The sequence below is a fragment of the Cricetulus griseus genome, chromosome 6 (genome assembly GCF_003668045.3).
Source record: "Cricetulus griseus strain 17A/GY chromosome 6, alternate assembly CriGri-PICRH-1.0, whole genome shotgun sequence".
Classification (NCBI taxonomy): domain Eukaryota; kingdom Metazoa; phylum Chordata; class Mammalia; order Rodentia; family Cricetidae; genus Cricetulus; species Cricetulus griseus.
In genome coordinates, this window is record NC_048599.1 from 26834233 (window position 1) to 26849688 (window position 15456).

The 15456-nt window shown below is 41.6% G+C and overlaps 1 protein-coding gene across 5 annotated transcripts in view; it reads right to left on the reverse strand.

Moving 5' to 3' along the window:
- Nucleotides 1–15456, reverse strand: part of Tm9sf4 (transmembrane 9 superfamily member 4) — a 47199-nt gene that overhangs the window by 31017 nt on the left and 726 nt on the right. The window contains exon 1 of one of the 5 annotated variants that reach the window (XM_027421473.2): nt 631–842. The exons of 3 other annotated variants lie outside the window; for them this stretch is intronic. In XM_027421473.2, the coding sequence (XP_027277274.1) occupies nt 631–636 (6 nt within the window). In that variant the 5' untranslated portion in view covers nt 637–842. Of the gene's footprint in view, nt 1–630; nt 843–15456 lie in introns of those variants that run through there. One more of the 5 variants, XM_027421472.1, reaches the window with a different exon arrangement.

Here is a 15456-nt window from a genome sequence, read left to right on the forward strand (position 1 = left end):
TATGAGTTTTAAAGTCCTCTGGAAAAGCAGCAAGCCCTCTTAATCACTGAACCATCTCTTCAGTCCCTGGACTATTTCTAGACATTTTTAGAAAGATGCCAACTCTTTCAAAATATACAAGGACATTTACCAGAATGTTAAATGGATTGAGTGATAGTTTTTTTTTCCTTCTTCTGTGTATATTCTTTCTAATGTTTTGTATAGAATTATATATTTACATCACTCTAGAAAAACAATTAGCCAGGCATGGTGATCCCAAGTTCCAGGCCAGGCTATACTGCATGAGATTGGGGGTTGGGGGGACATGGTAGCTCATGCCTTTAACCCTAGCATTCAAGAGGCAGAGCCAGGTAATCTCTGTGAGTTCAAAACCAGTATGGTCTATATAGGGAGGCCCAGGACAGCCAGGGCTACATAGAGAAACACTGTCTCACTAGCCCACCCCCAACGAAACAAAACAAAAAAGCCCTACCAATGCCAGATTATTATTACTGTTGTTGTTACTTTGGGTCTCACTGCATAGCTCTGGCTGACCTGGAACTCATTATGTAGACAGGGCTGCATTTGAGCTCATAGAGATCTGCCTGCCTCCTCTGTGCTGGGACTAACTGTGTGCACCACAATACCTACCTTCATCCAGATTATGGATCATCCTGAAAGTCTGGAAGTCAGTGTCCTAATTTCAGTATTTTAAAGGTCTCTAGGTGCTCACACTCAAAGTGAGATCTGTGGAGTGCAGCAGAAGCAGCATTGTCTGGAAGCTTGTTAGAAGTACAGACACTCAGGTTATGCCCAGGGCTTGTCAAATCAGTGTAAATTCTGCAGGACAGCCTAGCAGTCAGGGTGGAGAACTACTCCTGTGGGAGTGGGGAGAAGTGTCCTAGAGTCAACTTGGAAGGAGGAAGTATGGGTCTCTAATTCTCTCTGGTCAGGTTTAAAAGTGCATCCCGACAATCAATAGGGAGGTGGCTGCCATAAGCAGAGAAGGTGTTGAATTTGGGGCCCTGAAATCCTAGCAGGGAATTGTATCCTCCCCATCAGCTATTCAGGTATGGCCCATCAGTGTTTCTGTGTCCTCATTTATTATAAGGGATTCAACCAGGGGAAGTAGGGTTGAAACTAATATGTACCTGAAACCATTTACTGACCTCTATATCACCACTCTATTACTATATTTATAGCTATTATTATATGGGTGCTTGCCTGTATATACATCTCTGTACCACATGTGTACCTGATGCCAGTGGAGGCCAGAACAGAGTGTTGGAACAACTGGAACTAGAGTTACAACAGTTATAAGCTGCCATGTGGGTGCTAGGAAATGAACCACAGACCTCTTAACTGCTGAGCCATCTCTCTAGTCCCAACTACTCTTTTTAATAACTTTGTGTGTGTGTGTGTGTTCATCTATGTGCATGTGTGTACATATGCATAACATGTGGTGTGTTCCCTCTTGTTCTTCACCTTTTCTCTGAGACAAGCTCTTTCACTGAACCTGAAGCGCAGGGATTGAGTTAGACCAGCTCAAACTCATTTTCTGTGTGGGTGCTGGGGACCTGAGCTCAGGGTCCCCGTGATTGCACAACAAGCATTTTAGTGACTGAGCCGTCTCTCCAGCCCCAAGCTGCTACACTCTCACACAGAAGGCACCAAGATCACTGTTCTTGTTAATGTAAAGGAAGCGTGTTCTGAATTCCTTCCTAAGAAGCCTGACACCAGACCTTTAGCCTCATCTGATAAGTGACTTGAAGCAGGGGCAGAGAACTACAATCTTTCAAGTATATCAGACCAATTAAATCTAAGAAGTTACTTTAGTTCTACCTCCATCAGAAACAGAACCTTTAGACTTAACTGAGAACACTGCCCTGGGGAGCACAAGGTTCCCTTGGGAGCTTGGGTTGCAGAGGAGTGAAAAGTAAATCCAGGAAGACTTCAATTTACTTCGGTTCCAAAGCCTCAAACCAATGAAGCCCTTCCTCCTCCCCAAACAAACAAAACCCCAAAATAAATAGTGAAATTCATGCTCATCTCAGTAGAAAGGCAACATGAAAAAGAAACAAGGAACCAGAATTACCAACACCTGTGAAGAACACAGAACTGCACAGACAAGGCAACTTCCTTCTATTTACCTAGCTTCTGCTTTGTGCTAAGTACCTTCCATACTCACTGCTTATCTCCCAAATGACAGCTACCTGCACACTTCTGCCACCATTTTGCAGTGGACGGCCAGTTAACCTGAGACAGAGATGAAATAACTTGGGGGCTGTGGATGTGGTAGTGAGCATACCTAGTATGCTCAAAGCACTGGGTTTGATCCCCAGTATCTCATTAGAGGTGTGGCATACTCTCTAATCCCAGCACTTGGGAGACAGAGTCAGGAGGAATAGACAGATGTTCAAGGTTATCCTCCAATACACAGTGAGTTCTAGGCCAGCCTGGGCTACATGAGATCCCATCTCAACTCCCTCCCTCAAATAATAACTTATCCCAGGTCATGCAACCCAAATGTGATGATGGAATATGTGTGTTATGCTGAGGCAGGTGAGTTTTAATATGCGATAATGAGCTGGGGCAGTGGTAGCACAGGCCTTTGATCCCAGCATGTAGGAGGCAGAGACAGGATGATCTCTGAGCTGGAGGCCAGCCTGGCACCTATAGCCTGGTCAGCATCATAATGTATGATGCTGATGACAACAGACAATATTTACTGAATGTCAATATGTGAGAAGCACAGTTTTAGGTTCTTTTTATGTATAAACCTGTATTCCCATTTCACAATTGGGGTGGGTGGGTGGTGGTGGGAGCTGTGACATGTGCCTGCAATCCCAATTATTCTGGAGGCTGCTGAGATGGGAGGATCACTTGAGCCCAAGACCAACATCTAAACAATATAGCAAAATCCCACCTCAAAAAAAAAAAAAAAATTGAGGTGGTGGTAGAAAGATGGTTCAGTGGTTAAGAGTACTTATTGCTCTTGCAGAGGACTTGGGGTCAGTTCCCAGCACCCATGTCTGAAGGCTCACAATGGTCTGTATCTCCAGTTCCAGGGGATCCAATACTCTCTGGCCTCTTAGGCATCTGAACATATATGGTGTACATAAACTCATATAGATGCATATGTATACACATGAATAAATAAATAAAGTCTCGAAACAACAAAACATAGCCAGGGTATGCTAGATGGAAATAAACTGTATCATCTTTGAGGAGAGAATTAGCAATGTGAGAGGCAGAGCTATTATTAAGTGCTGCCAACACATATTCTTAGGTATATGAAAAATGACCCTTGTTTATGTATGTATAGCCCATTCTTGTTTGTTCAAATGTTTGAGAGCATATACCAGTGAGCCTGGTGGCACATCTTTAATCCCAGCACTCCAGAAGTAGAGACAGGTAGATCTATGTGAGTTTGAGGCCCCGGTCCACATAGCAAGTTCGAGGCCAGTCAGGAATACACAATGAGACCCCATCTTTTTTTTTTTTTTTTTTTTTTTTGTATATACCAAAACCAAACAAAGTAATCAAAAACGAAAACTACCAAAATTTTTTAGCATGAACACAGATGGAAATGCCCTTAAGAAAGTGTCCTGCAATTAACAACACATAAAAACATCTATAGCTAGGTATGGTGAATTACGTTTGTAACCCCAGCACTCTGGAGGCAGAGGCAGGAGAATGAGTTGAGGTCATTCTGGCAATATAATGTGGCAATGTTTGACTGATCCCAAGAATGCAAGGATGCCTTTCTAGCTGGTCAATTATTCCAGTATGCCACAGAAGCAACATAAGGACAAACACACCAGCATCACAACTGACACAGAAGAGGCAGTTAACAAAATCCAACAGTCATCAAAACAACTTTAAAAAAGGACAACTAAAAAGGAACTTCCCCAGCCATATGAAGGGCAGCCATGAAAATCCACAGACACCCATCATCACACTTAATGGTGAAAAACTAAAAGCTAAGTTCCCCTAAGACAAGAAACAAAAAAGAATATACAATCTTTCCATGTCTAGTCAATTCTATGTTATAAACCAGTGCATAAAAGAAATAAAATTAAAAGTTAAACATCCAAATTGAAAAAATAAGTCACAAATGCTTTTATTTGTAGATCACATGATCATGCATGCAGAACACTCTAAGGAGTCTACACAATAACTAACCAGGATTAAACAAGTTGAGGACAGGCACAGAATATCAGATTGATAAATAAAAAATAATTGTATTTCTACATATTGGCTCTAGGCAACATAAAACTAAAACATGGTTCTACTCAGTATTGAAAAAAATTAAAAAATATATGTTAAAAATATTTATTATATGTGTACACCTGCACACCATAGTGTATGTGTACCATGTGTGGGAGAGCTTGAGAAGGTCTAAAGAGGAGTTGGAGCCCCTGGAACTGGAGGTACAGAAGGGTTGTCAGCCACCACGTGGTGCAGTCAAGTGCTCTGACTGCTGACACCTTTCCAGCCCCTAAAGACAGATCAGAAAGGATTTGAGGCTGGATGCAGCAGAGTAGTAAAGCACCTGCCAGCCCAGCATGTTCAACACAAGTTACATTCAACACTGCAAATGATAAAGAGAAAAAAGAGAAAACAAATACACATTTTGTTTTGGTTCAAGACCGGGTTTTGCTGTGTAGTCCTGGCTGGCCTGGTGCTCTCTATGTAGTCTGGGCTGGCCTCAAACTCATGGTAATCCTCCTGCCTCAGCCTCTCAGATGCTGTGATTACCATGTCTAGGTACATGAAAATGACCTTTTTTTTTTTTTTTCCAAGACAGGGTTTCTCTGTGTAGCTTTGGAGCCTATCCTGGCACTCGCTCTGGGCTCTGGAGACCAGGCTGGCCTCGAACTCACAGAGATCCACTTGCCTCTGCCTCCCGAGTGCTGGGATTAAAGGTGTGTGCCACCAACACCAGGCAAAAATGACTTTTAATGGCTTTTTTATTGAAAAAATCACAAAACACTGCCAAGAGAAATGAAAGATTTAAATAACTAGAGGTATTCCATGTTGACAAACTGGAATACTCCACAGAGATAAGATAGGAAACTATACTTCCGGGGCTGAAGGTAGCTCAGTGGTTAAGAGAATTGTCTGCTCCTCCAGAGGACTCAGGTTCAATTCCCAGCATTCACATGACTCACAACTGGCTGTAATTCCACTTCTAGGGGATGCAACAACTTTAGGCCTTAGTGGGCACCAGGCATGGTGGTACAGACCCACATCTAGGCAAAACATCCATACACATAATAAAATAAGAATAAAAGCAAAAAAAAAAAAAAAAGGAAAAGAAAACCCCACTTCCATACCGATCTTCAGACTTAATCCCACCAAAATCTGAGCATGGTAACACACACACACACACACACACACACACACACACACACACACTGGTTTTTTGAGATAGGGTCTTTCTATGTAGTCCTGGCTGTTCTGTAGCTTGATGATATATATATCAATAACAGGCTCACCTTTACTCACAGAGATCCACCTGCCTCTGCCTCCAAAGTGCTACGATAAAAGGTGTGCACAAATTTACCTTAATATTGATAAAGAAATAGGAAGGATCCAGAATATCCAAAAGCAAATCGAAAAATAGAATTAGATAATTCATACAATTTTCTAAACATACCATAGAACATAATAATAAAGATAACTGGTAAACTGGACATGGTGGCTCATGCTTTTAATCCCAACACTTGGGAAGCAGAGACAGGCAGATCTCTGTTGAGTTTGAGGCCACCCTGGTCTACAAAGCTAAAGTTCTAGGTCAGCCAGGGCTGTAACACAGAGAAACCCTGTCTAAAAACAAACAAATAAACAACAAGATAGTTGGTAAGGATATATATCAATCCAACCAAATTAAAAGCATAGAAATAAATCTTTCCATTTACAGTAATTTGCTTTTCAACAAAGATGCCAAGGAAATCCAACAAGGATTCAGCAAAGTGCTTTAACTACGTGGTAACCATATTCACAAGTAACATTAGACCATTCACAAAAATAATAAATTAAAAATGAACCACAGATTAAAACAAAACAAAAGAAAAGCTGAACTAAAATTTCTAGAAGAAAAACTGTCACTTTGAGTTAGATGAAGATGGTTAAGATATGCCACCAAAAATATAAAAATTTCATAAAAATGAAAAACTTTACTTCTAGGCCATGAATAGGTAGAAAATCTCTGTAAGTGATGTATGCAATAAGGGACTGGCTAGGAAGCAAGAACTCTTACAACTTAATGAGACAGCAAACACTCCAGTTAGCAAGTGGGCAAGTCCTGGGGGTGTGGTTCAGTGGTAGCGAATTTAGGGTCAACCCTAGCATGGGAAGTGGGGACATGACATGAAAGATTTGCACGCTCATTTCACCAGGAAAGATGTATACAGATACACAAATGGCACATTATAAGATGTTATCATCTGTTATAACAGAAATACAAACCAAAGCTATAGTGGGGTGCACCACACGCTAGAACTACTAAACAACAAAATAAAAACCAGGCAAGTGTGAACCAGGACATGGAGAGAAATCCTCATATTTCACTGATGGAAACGTGAAATAGCACAGCCACTTTTAGAAAGTTTGGAAGTAGCTTAAAAAGTTAAACATAAACTAACTGGCCAGTACTGCCAACTCTAGGCATCAACTGAACAGAAAGATGTGTACTCAGACTTGTATGTGTTCATAGCAACTTTAATCACAACAGCTGTCCTCTTATCCCTGGTTTCACTTTCCACAATTTGAGCTACCTACAGTCAACCAAGGTCTGAATATATTAAACAAGAAATCCAGAGATAAATTATGCATAAGCCTTTAATTTTTTATTACTATATATTAGTATAAATGTCCTATTTTATTTATTAAACATTCTTACTCACCCCTGCCCCAGGGATTCATACCCCAGGATGACCTTGAACTTCTGATCTTGCTGTTTCTACTTCCCGAGTGCACCACCACACTTGGGTTTATGTGGTACTGAGAACTACTGCTCAAGGCTTTATGTACACTAGGCAAGCAGTCTACCATCCAACCTAGATCACAAGCTCTGTTAGTCTTACTGTGTCTAATTTACAAATTAAACTTTACTGTAAGATATACAAGTGAAGAGATACGTATGGGGCTAGACTTGATGGCACAGTCCTATAATTTAGTTACTTCAAAGGCTGAGGCAGGAGATCACCAAGGTAGTTCAAGGCCTGCCTGGCTACAGAGTGAATTCAAAGCCAGCCTGCACAACTTAGTGAGACTATCTCAAAATAGTAAAAAGAGGTCTGGGCATAGCCTAGCACATACCCTAGGTTCAATCCTAGTACACAAAACAGTGAAAACAGAGTTCCATACTGGCAGGATTCCAAGCATCTCCTTAGAGGCCTAGGGAACACACACCCTCAGATTGGGGGATTACTCTAATTCAAAACTGAAAACAACTCCAACTCAAAGCCCAATCGTTAGTGAAAGCAGAAAAAAATATGTAGTTTTTCCATACAATGGGATACTAACATCAAAAAAAAAAAAGAACTACCAATATACAACACAAGAAGGAATAACCCAGAACACACTATACTAAGTAACAGAAGCCAGATGCAGAAGTCTATATAACACATGATTCTGTTTCCACAGAATGCCCTGCAAAGGAAATTTACAGAGACAGAAATCAGATTAGTGGTGGTTTGGCTGTGGGAACAAGGGCCTGATTGCATCACTCCCTTGACCAATGTGAGGGAACTTGGGGTAGCAACGGTTCTATAACATTGTGTCATTGTAGTGACAAAGGCACAAGTTTATACACAGCTAAAGGTCATTGCCCTGTACATTCACGATGGTGATTTGTAGTAGGAAAGTATAGCTTAATATGCCTGAAGGAAAAGGAACTAGCTAGGAAGGGTAGAGGTGAAGGATGTGGCAATGTGATGATAATTGTTGAAGCTGGGTGATAACTGACAATGGCTGTACTCTCTTCTATGCTGGTACATGCTGAAATTATTATAACAAGTTGGACTTTTATTTTTGTTCGTTTTGAGACAGGGTCTTTCTATGTAGTATTGGCTGGCCTGGAACGCCCTATGTAGACCAGGCTCATCTTAAATTCATAGAGATCCACCTGCCTTTGCATCCCCAACCCCAGGGAAGAGATTAAAGGCATCCAACTACATTCAACCTACAACAAAGTTTTAAAAGTATTTATATACGCATAAAATATTACAGAGAAAAAAACTTAAAATCAGAGACATTATCCTGATAAATTGATTAGGGGCAACCATGTGACTTATTTTAGCTTTTCTACTTTTTCCTTATTGTTATTGTGTGTCTGCGGTGTGCATGACATCTGTGTTTATGTGCTACAGTGGGTGTGGAGGTGAGAAGAGAACTGTAGAGTCCCTTCTCTTCTGCCTTTGCTTGGATTCCAGGGACTGAATTCAGGTTGTCAGGTCTGCAAGACAAGTAATTTATCCTGTTTTTGACCCAGCTTTTAAAAAGATTAACAAATTAAAATTGTACACATTGATCATATATATTTTTATACTTTTATATTTTCATATACATTTTCCTATATACACGGATCATCATTATACATAATGATACATACATTAAGACAAAGTTTCATATAGCCCTGGCTGGCCTTGAATTCCAGATGCCAAGATTATAGGTGTATATTGCCATGACCAGTTTATACAGTGCTGGATGGTGGTGGAACCCAGGGCCTCATGTTTACTAGGTCAGCACTTTACCAGTAAAACATTTATATTTCCTTCCTTTCTTTCTTCCTTCCTTCTTTTGTTTGAGACAGGGTCTCTCTGTATAGCCTTGGCTGTCCTGGAACTTGCTTGTAGACCAGGCTGGCCTCACACTCCCAGAAATCTGCCTGCCTTTGCTTCCTGAGTGTTGGGATTTAAAGTGTGTGCCCCCACCACCTGCTTATATTTCAAGGGAAGGAAATGCATTGCCTGTAAAAATACCTAGAGCCTGATCTACAGAGCAAGTTCCAGGACTGCCAGAGCTACCATAGAGACCCTATCTCAACAAAACAAAACAAAACAAATCTAGATGGGAGACATATGGAATGTCCTGCACTCAAAATTTGACCACCAGGTTTGCAGGTAACTAAATCAGCAATTCTAACCTTAGCAGTGTCATAAGCTCCCACAAGAAGTTGACAAAAGCTACATATCCCAATGTCAAAAGTCCTAATATGTAGGATGTTATACGATTCAAGGAGACTTGAAGACTTAGTAGTTTATGGGTTCCTGACAGCTTGACAGGATGGTGGGCCGTGGTTCACTTCTATGAAAGATAGCAGAATCCCTGCTTGTTGAGAAATTCCTCTGTCTTGTTCTTCAACCTTTTTTCAAAATTATTATTATTAGATTTATTTTTATTTTACGAATGAGTATTTTGCCTGTATGTGTATCTGTACACCACAATATTCTGGTGCCCAAAGTCAGAAGAGGGCATTGCTTCTCCCAGAACTGGGATTATGGATGGTACCCTCCAAGAACAAGTGCTCTTAACCACTGAGCCTTGCCCTTGTCCACTGTGATGAAGCTCAGTACAAAGTCAGGTATGCCCAGAGCCCTAAAAGGAGGGTGGGTTCTAACAGATAAGCAGCAGCCCACTCCACAGCACTCTGCTTTACTTGATGTCCAAGTCACAAGACTGTAGGGGCAGCCTGTCAAGGAACCAGATGATGGCAATCGAGAACTCTCTGCAGGTAATCTAACACTCCACTCCTGGCAAAAGTACCAGTGACCTGGAAAATTGAAAAGCTCAAGGGACCCAAGAATCAGTTTCTCCCTGATTTTTTTTTTTTTTTTTTAAATTCTCGGGGTCTGGATGTTCAGAAACCCCTACCTCCCCCTCCCCCAGGCTCAATAGCAACCTAAGGGAAGGCTACTAGGAAAAAAATATTCATCCTGCCAATTTTGTCCTATTTAATTTTACCCTTTTGAAAGCTGTGAACAGTTACATCTCCCAAAGAAAATAAGGAGTTTCTCCTGAGAATTGAAAAGTGTTCATTCAATGGCATATCTGTGACCAGAGGTTAACCTCTTCTTTTCTGGAGCCCTCTGCCTCTCCAACTCTCTTCTATAAATAGCATCACCTAGCCACACAGCTAGGGCCAATCTTGAACAGGCCGTTCCTGTTTTTTTCCTCAGGGCAGACTGGAATCCACTACATTGTTCCTCCACTCAAAGCGCAGCACCATTTTAAGGTCAGCTACTAACTACTCTCCAGATTAAGGAACCAAGGTGGGGGGTAGGGAGGCTTCCAAGGCACTGTTTACCAACAGTTAACTGAAATCAATTATCCAATTAGTTTAAAGCTCCCTAAGAATTCAACCGCATGTGATGAAGGCCAATGACAACTAAAGACCACTTACCAAGAAGCCCCAGAGCTAAAGAACTCACTCAGCTACATGAAAATAAAACAAAACAAAACAAATACCCAGAACTAAATTAGCCACGACTGAAAATACAGCCTTTATTTCAGATCAGAGAGACCCGACAGTTGTTGAATAGAAACACAGAAAATCTCAAAAACTGCTGGGGGAGGTGGAGAGGGTTGGGGAAAGTCTGTCAAGAGGAAGTCCAGGTGAAACCAACTATCTTCATAAAGCTATAAGCAGCCAGACTTAACCTTGAAGGAGGAGAAGTGCAGAAATTAGTGTTCTTCCCTGCCCTCTGGTATTTACAAAAGAGCTCTCAGCTAGCCAGGCAGTAGGCCCAGACAGGGCAAGGCCTGCAACACTTCAAATCTGGGAGTAAGTCTAAAAAGTCCTAGGTACTCAGATTCATTTATCACAATTCTTTTGAGGAGAGTCTCATCCCCGGTTCAAAACTATAGGAATGGATTCAGTATGGGATGGCAGGTAAGCTCTGGAGATGGGTGGAGGTCGTGGCTGCATAACACTGTGAATGTATGGAATGTATGGAATGTCCTGAACTTGTACAGATGGTTAAAATGGCAAATTTTAAGTCTATTTCACCACGATGAAAATACTAAGAAAAAGATAACAGGCTTAAAGAAGCAAGAAGTTTGCCCATCACAAAAGCGATTCTATCCCTGGCTTGTATACCCAGCCTTGGACCTGCTCCTCAAAGCTTGGGAAGTCTGTCAGTTTAAGGCATCGGATGTAGGTGAGAATCGTATGGACATCCTGGACAGCGTGGAGGAAGCAATGAAGAGGAATGAGGTGGAATTGAGAAGTCTTGGGTGCCCCCCACTCCATCTGGGACACAATAGTGACAGCAAATGGTTCAGGGATCAAAGCAGCTAGTGGCCCCTACCATCCATCTGTGGCCAGATGGCCCTGCTCATCCTGGGTCCTTCCCACCTCCCTGCCAGTGCCCAGAGATCAAAACTCAACCTTCTCCAACATTCTGCAACCTGCTTCCTTAATTCCAAGATCAAAGGGGACCTTTTGTCCAGGTTGTAAAACAGAAACCAAGAGGCAACTAACTGCCATCTATCTCCTCTGCATTTCCTGGGGGCTGACTGCTCAGAGAAACACATTAACCAGGGCTTGGTACAGGCACTAGGATGCAGTGGCTCCTGCAGAGTGTGTGCCAGGTGAGGCTACTCAAGGAGCCAGACAGAAAATATTCCCAACACAACACCCTGTAGGGAGCACAAGATGGTGATATCTACAAAACAAATCCAACTGCTCAGTACATTAGCAAAAGTAGCTTACTGTAATTATTCACTATAGGACTTTCCACTTGGAACTTAGAAATTACAAAGTAAAAAAAAAATTTTTTTTTTTTTAAAGCAGATCTTTCTGTAGTCCAGGCTGGCCTGAACTTCAAGAAATGCACCTGCCTCTGTTTCCTGAGTGCTGGAATGGAATTATTGGGATTGTGGCACTACCCCCAGGTGAAGTTCAAATATTAATGCCACATATGACATATACATAAAACATACCAAGAAAGCCAAGTCCATTTGCTAGGCCACACATGAAAACAATGACTGTACTACAATGAGTCAAGCTTTTGCCTCCTACTCCAGTGCTGGTTGATGCTCTAAAAGCTCAAAGGAGACAGCAGCTGCCACATGAAACTAAGAGTCAGAGGAGATTCCTGCCTCCTGTTCCAGGACACTTCCATCCAACTGGCCTATCAGCACTGCCTCTACTGGCTCCAAGGAACTTTAGTCTCAGTCAATCCATAACTCTGCCCTACATGGAATAAACTCTTCAAAACAGTATAAACTGACCCAGGCATGTATCCCAGAATACAGAAAACATGTTTATGTAAAAATGCACACAAAGTTCCTGGTAGTAGTGCTCCAAACAGCTAATACAAGAGACAGTCCCAATCAGCAGATAAAGGGATAAAGAAACTGTGGTCTATCCATACAATAGAATGGCTTAGTCATTTAAAAAGAATAATAAAGTACTAGGAATGCTACATACAACATGGATGAACTTTGAAAGTATCATGGGAAAGTAAAAGCAACTAGAAAAAAAAAAAAAAAACCATGTATCATGAATTCTCTTTATATGAAATGAGGAGAGGTAGGTCCTCAGAAACACAGGAAGTCAATGGTTGCCAGGGACTAGGGGGAAGCAAAGCCTGGGAATGACTATGAATGCTTCTTTTTAGGTTGATGAAAATGTCCTGGAATTAAACAGTGATCCTCTAAATACACCAAACCTACTGAACTGTGAACTTTAAAAGAGCTCAGTGTTAGAAGCATTCACTGCTCTTGCAGAGGATCTGCATTGGCTTCCCTGAACCCACAAGGTGGCTCACAACCATCCATAACGCCAGTTACAATCTCTTCTAATTTCCTTAGGTACCAGGCATGCACATGGTGCACATATATGCACATGGCAAACACATAGAATTTGAAAAGATCTTTTAATAAGGGGTGATTTTGTGATATATGAATTATATCCATAGAGATAAAACTGTAATAAAAGCTGATACAGTGTGAGGGAGGAGAAATATGAGGGAAATACGAGTATTATAGCCTATGAATGTACTCAATGGGCATTCCCAAGTTCCATTAAAATATTCCAAAGAACAGTTTTCTGTAATGAGATATGAGCCTGCTTCTTAATTCTGACCCAGCCTGATGAATTCTATCCTGTAACTTTATAAGGTGGTATAAATCCAGGGCAGCAGGCAAACTCCTGGCTTCCTTTCCCTATAGCCACAGAAGTCTTACTCTGCAGAAAAGGAAACACTGTTGTGCTTAGCAGACCCAGGTAGCATCTGCACAACTGGGGAAGAATCATTCATGAAAGAAAGAGAGGGGAAAATCCCATGAACTGTATACTACACAACTTTAACTTTAAAAGCAAACAGTCTGCTCAAACCCCAGCTTGTTCACATGACCACTGAGTCCACTAGTTAAGTTTCCTCTTTGCATGACTTGCCTCAGAAGCTGATCCACCTCAAATTAGATCTATATGCCCCACCCAAAATGGTTGTGAAATAGCTTATGTGTACGAGGGCGTGGGGACAGTTCTGACTTCTGTGTAGTAATGTGCTTGGCACAGACCAAATTCACATCTACTTGTGACTCCACACACACCTCTGTACACACTTGCTTCTGTGCCTTTTCACTAAGCATGCAGTTTCTTGTGTACCTTTTAAACAGTTCTCTGCATACAACGCATTCTTCATTTATACTATCTATGTATCTACCTATGTATCTATGTATCTATCCAGAGACAGGGTCTCTATGTAGGCCTGGCTCTTCTGGAACTTACTAGACAACGCTGGTCTTGAACTCACAGAGATCGACCCTCGTCAGTCTCCTAGGCACTGCATTCTCCATTTATTGAAATGCGTTAAACTAGTTTCCATGGCCAGTTTGTACACTAAGAACATGCTGGCTCCCTTACTGTGTTCCCCTAAGGAAGTGACACCAGCCCAATAGAACAATCTAGTTCAAAATTCAGTACACAGACTGCAAACTGTGAGCTACGACCCACAGTTGTAGAAACCTTTGTCTCATCTGTCTCCAAGTCATCTTTGATCACTGTCTCCTACCCCACTTTCCACCATGTTTTTGGTGTTCTAGCCTTCTGTATATTCCTTAAACATACCGCTTGGACTTCACACTGGCCTTTTTTTTTTTTTTTTTTTTTTCTGGCCATTCTTTGCAAGGCTGGTTCTTTGTGATGAAGTGAGCCTCAACTCTTGTAAGACTCTGCCACTCAATCACATTTATGTCACCACCAATCACTTCACCTTGCTGTCTTCAAAGCACATGACACCACCAGGCATTATTCTACTAGGGCACTGCTCAGTGAAGGGTTCCTGGAAAGAGAGAAGCTGCACAAGGGTGGGACCCTGACCCTCTGACAATCATACACCTAGTTCCTGGCACTCAAATATTTGCTGATTAAATAAATGCATCCTAGAAATACATATTGCTAACGTATAAACTCTTAAGACTCTGAAATTTCCCAGTGCAGTGCTATAAATGTCACTTTATTGAACTCTCTATGGCCAAGAAGGGTGTGACTTCCTGTTGTCCCATCAGCCTTGTTCTTAATGTGGTTAGGGAGAAAAAGGGCTCAACATTCCACGCCGGGGATTTGCCCCCACTTCATTGATTCAGACTGAAGCCTGAGGCCTCAGAAACCAGCTAAAGCTTCAAGACATTTCCTCCCCATCAACAGTGCCAGAGACCAAATTCAGGTTCTTGTGTAGGCTCAGCAAGTGTTCTACCAATGAGCTACAATCCTCCAAGCCATGAAATCTTTTACCTGACTCCTGAGTTTATAACAAGGGATTTTCTTCATTAAAAAAAAAAAAAGAGTTAGCAATATGCTAACAGAAGGGAATTCTTTCAGTTAATTAACATGGCCCTGTTTAGAGAAAACCAACACCAAATAGCTTAAGCAAGAATTTTCCTTTGGTAGAAACAAATGTCACAAGCTTTTCCTCTGAGTCTTTCTTGTCATTCACTACCATGGAGAAATAAAATTTATCTTCTGAGGAAGCAATATACAGGACCACCCAGGAAAATTCACTTTGGATCTTTGTTCTTATTCCTTGGCAAACAGAATTTAAGCTGAACTTCTCAGAGAAAAGCCAGTCCTTCAAAAACTTAATTCCGTGGTTCCATAACAGAAACCAGCAAGTTGTGACCCACCTTCCAGGCTCAGCTCTGTTATCTCCACTCTCATTCCTAAAGAGACTTACTTCTAGTCAGCTTCCTGATAGTGAGCCTTCATCTATAAGGAGCTGCACGGCATGGGAAGGGGATGCAGACAGGTAGGGTCCGAGGCATTTTTAAACGGTAGCACAGGCACCACCTCCATTGTAATCACAGGACTGCTTGTGAAAGTGTAGATTCCTGAGCATTGCCTAACCCTAAGGAATTGCACTCTTTGGGAGTGAGGCTCAGGAAGCCACATTTTAACATGCCTCCCCATCCACAGCCCAGGATTTTCATGCACAGTGACGTTTAAGAACCAATTGGCTAAAA